Here is a 4561-nt window from a genome sequence, read left to right on the forward strand (position 1 = left end):
GTCCGGTTCCCGGACACACTGCCGCTTGGTCCTCAACCGGCTGAGAGGCTCTCACTCGCGGTGCCATGCGATGGTACTGGACATCGTTGGAGGACGGCCCACCGCTCCTCCGCCTCCTGGCGGACGGCGATGGCTCCTCCTATTGAGGGCAGCCGGCAACGAGTCCCCAATCATGGCGGATGGCAGCAGGCTCCGGCCTCCTGGCGAATGGGGCCGACTCCTCCGCTCCCTCACGGACGGCAGCCACCCCTCCTCGACCCAGGAGCGCGGCAGCAAGCTCTCCGCACCACCTCGTCTTCCATCGTTCCAGCACCATCGCCTCGGGCAGCCACCGGTGCTCTCTCCGCTTGTTCCTGCTGCCCGATCTCCTCAGCACCGCGACCCCCCTCAGCAGCGAAGGCTCTCTGACAGCGTGTCCCTCCTTCCTCCCGGGTTTCGGCACCAATATAACAACGTTCGTAGGTCGGGAAGAAGGTGGCGGGAACCGGCGAACATTTAACACTTTAATAAAATAAACAAACACAAAATGAAAGTAAAGCGGCAGCCCCTCGTGGACGACTGTCGTGCACAAACAGAACCAAAACACAAAATAAAATCCAGGCCCGGTCCTCTCTCCTCTTTTACTGTCGTAACTCCTCCTTTTGTCCTTCTGGAGCTCCTCCATGGGACTCGAGACCGGTGAGTGGTGCAGGTGTCGCTCATTATCAATTACTCCACCGGCCTCGCTCCGTTCCCACGGCTCTCGGCCCCGCCCCCACTCATCACACTAACCAAGTTATGTTCCAAATTTGAAGTTGATATCACAAAAATTGTGGTTCCTGTGAGATTTTGTTTGGGCACAATACCAAAAATAACCACTGGGTGACACCCAAACTCTATTGAATTTTTTTTTATGCAGTTTTCCACAAATCAATAATTTTCTGTCACAATATCACTTCTATTACAAAACAGTTATCAAATATGGAACCTTTGACTGTCAGACTAATCCAACAATATGTGTTTTGTCAGAACCAAGTATTCTAAAGAAGCTTGTAGTAATTTTGGATATTTTCTGTCTTTTGTGTTTGCTGCAAGTGGAGAAAACAACTGAAGCGTTATATAAGAAACCGTGTACAGCTGCTTTTAAATCTGCCACTGACAGACTTGTGGGTTCACTGTTCGCCAAAGTAAGACACACAATACACTCTCATAGGGAAGAAAAATCACAAATGAGATCTCATTAATAGCTCGGTTGTTTCTCCTAGACATGAAATAGAGAGCAAATTGATACTTTTACTAAGTCTCCTGCTTCTCAGATAGTTATTCTGGGAATAAAACCCTAGTAATTGCACATGTGTCTCCTCCAACATATCAGAATATCTCAACAGTGTCTCACAATGTACTCAGATTTGCCAAAATACTAAAATCTGTGATCAAAACCAAGAGAGCTGAGGTTTCTCATCAAATTCTTCTAAGAACAGAATTTTGCTCTACATTCATTTTTAGCTCTATACTCACTGTATGTCAACTGTTGACTCCATTTATGTCTGTTTTTAGCAGAAACATCTGAGGAAAAAGTTGATATTTTAAATAAAACATAACTGAGAATCTGAGCTATAAACGAGCAAATTCTGAGCAATGCAAATTTTCTCAGTAAAAAGTCAAACGCAGCCTAGAAGTTCAGATTTTTAGTGTGTGTGTGTGTGTTTGCATAAGCTTGAATTCAATGGGAAAGCCCTGATAGTTTGGCTTCATGGAGAGTTTAGATTAAATCCTGTCCATATCTAAAATCAGTAATTATACAACATAAGATATGAGAACACACAAGTAACCTAGAGAGTGTTTGATTCAGACGCTCTGATGCAGATTCGGCAAATATTTCATTATGAGCTCAGCGCCTCGTCTCACGTCTGCTCCTCGCTTTTATTAGACACATGTTTGCTCCCTCGCAAATAACAGCACACACACACTGCCGTCTGCATCAGTCTCATCAAATCACACCCAGATCACATTCCACCCCAAAATCAAAAGAAAGAAAAAGAAGACATTTTATGTTGCATAAAGAAAATGAAGCTTAATTTTAGCATCATTATGATGTTCTGCTGCATTGTGACATTATTCTCATGACAGTTAAACAAATACAAAATTCACATAAAGCCTTGGAAAGTTTTATTTTATTTTATATTTATTTATTTATTTAATTTGTTTTGTCATTCTTGTTAATCCATTTCGTTTAGTTAAAAATTATTGTAAAAATTAGTTTTAAAATAGCTGAATAAAGTCTTTGACTGAAAATATTTGCAACATGGTGATGGATTTTATTATTATTATTATTATTATTATTACATCCTAATTGTACACTTTTACTTTCTCTCTTGATTTATATTGTACTGAAATGTGAAGCACTTTAAGCTGCATTTTTATGTATGAAGGGTGCAATAATAATAATAATCATAATTATAATAATAATTTTTTTTACTGTTCTGTATTTTATTAATTTTGTTGTTTTTTGTTGACACATGAAGCACTTTGAGCTGCATTTTATGTATGAAAGGTGCTATACAAATAAAATACAACAACAATAATAATAATAATAAACTATTATTATTATTATTATTATTTTAAATAGTTAATTGAAATATACATATATACATATACATATATATATATATATATATATATATATATATAAAAATAGTTTATAAAATGTATATTAAATAATAAAATGTATACAAAATATAAAATGTATATTAAATGCATATAAAATATATACATATTGCAGAATTTACATTGTTTAGAATGTAGGATCTTTTTTTGCATCACACAAAGGAGAATATACTATAGTTTAATTCGTTTAATTAGTTTCACAATACAAAACAACTTAATGGTCTTAAAAATAGTCTTGTTCCTGACAGGTTTGGTGAGAATCTCTCTCTCTCTCTCTCTCTCTCTCTCTCTCTGTCTGTCTGCCCAGTTTACAGATGTCAGCTCAATAAACAAGACATGCTACTGTGTGTGTGCGCGTTATCCGAATGTGAATTAATTCACAAAACCGTCCTTGCATATTTATTCATTAGATCTGTCACTCCTGACTGACATCTATTTTTATATTTTGTGGTTTGTTGATTGTTGTTTTCTGATATGATTACAACCAATATGATCCGGATGCATTTATAAAAATAGCTAATTATTGTTACAATATGCAATAGTTGCATACGTCTAAATAACTTGATAGCTGTATAGATACATCTAGTTCTATACAGTTTCATTTCTATGTACAGCATCTGTAGCAATTTGACTCTTATTCATTTTGTACAAACAAGCACAAATCTTGTTTGCAGTAATGCATTTACATCACACACACACACACAGCCTCCTGGCTCATATGTACCTGCTGTAAATTGTGCAGATGATATTTATGATGCTGGAGATATTAGATTTCTCTTGTACAATACACCTCCGCCAGGCTCATATAACGTGAGCAAATCGTTTGAGAAGATACACGGCCTCCATCACTACAGCAAGCCGCGTAACGAGAAAGCACACAAGCGACAGAGCTGCTTCTTGTCTGCTGGCCCCAGAGACCCCGCCTTCCTCCACTACAACCCTGAAACCCCAGGTGACCGAAGCTTTGACAGTTATTTAAGGAATATACGCTGACTTCATCTTTATGGCATTTGTGGCATGCTGTTGAACAGGAAATCTTCCTTCAGAAGTCTAAGGGTTTAAACATTCAAGAGCGTTCAAAAGCAGACATGTGAAGGTTGTGGTTTTGTTGCTAGCATATTTTTAAAAGTCGTCTAATTGGGACTGAGAACTTCTGTCCTTGCCTTACTGACATAAGTGGAATTTGCCCCATGTAAACAGCGTTTTTAGAGAGTTATGTACAAGTGTTCCAGCTAAACTAGCTGTTGTTTGTTTGTGGTTTTCAGGTCCGGATCAATATAGTCCAGATGTTAAATTCAGCCCAAAACTTGCACTGATTGTCTCAAAAGAAGATCTCTTCAAAAGCCCTAAAGACAAGACCCCTGGACCCCGGAGCATATGAGGTATGTACTGCATATGTTTTGTAACGTGTATATATGTGTATACAGTTGGAGTTTGTGTGTGTGTGTGTGTGTGTTAGGGCTGTCAAATTTTTTTTAGAATTTCGAATATTCGTCGAATTAAAAATAAAAATCCACATTCTAATGCAAAAATGTTGCATTTGAATTTTAGGTGTGCGTTAAGGAGGCAGCCATATCAGTGGCGCACGAGATGCAATGCCGATGTAAGTGTCATTGCATTTTAATGTTTTTCTTAGCCTATCCAGTTGAAGCCACTAGATGCGGCGCTGCTGCGTTGTTAATTACAAATATTGCGGGAAAAGAGAACATCAATGCGGAGAAGATGTTGTTTACGTCAAAACTGAAACCAAGCCGTTCACACAGAACGCATATTTCGCGCATTTTCTAGAGGGACATCTATCACCATTGCACTCGCATCTCGCACATAGAATATATAGGTAATTATTAATTAATTATTGATTTGTATGTATTATATATATGTATATATGTATATATATATATATATATATATATAT

The 4561-nt window shown here is 38.1% G+C and overlaps 1 protein-coding gene across 1 annotated transcript in view; it reads left to right on the forward strand.

The window, feature by feature from the left end:
* The window catches only part of LOC107557580 (sperm-tail PG-rich repeat-containing protein 2-like), a 9581-nt gene extending 5554 nt beyond the window's left edge, over positions 1–4027 (forward strand). The window contains exons 3-5 of the mRNA XM_016241054.1: positions 1075–1167; positions 3431–3598; positions 3912–4027. Of these exons, the coding sequence (XP_016096540.1) occupies positions 1075–1167; positions 3431–3598; positions 3912–4027 (377 nt within the window). The remainder of the gene's footprint in view (positions 1–1074; positions 1168–3430; positions 3599–3911) is intronic.
* Positions 4028–4561: the final 534 nt, after the last annotated feature.

Source organism: Sinocyclocheilus grahami, unplaced genomic scaffold, assembly GCF_001515645.1.
Source record: "Sinocyclocheilus grahami isolate Dianchi unplaced genomic scaffold, SAMN03320097.WGS_v1.1 scaffold609.1, whole genome shotgun sequence".
Taxonomy (NCBI): Eukaryota; Metazoa; Chordata; class Actinopteri; order Cypriniformes; family Cyprinidae; genus Sinocyclocheilus; species Sinocyclocheilus grahami.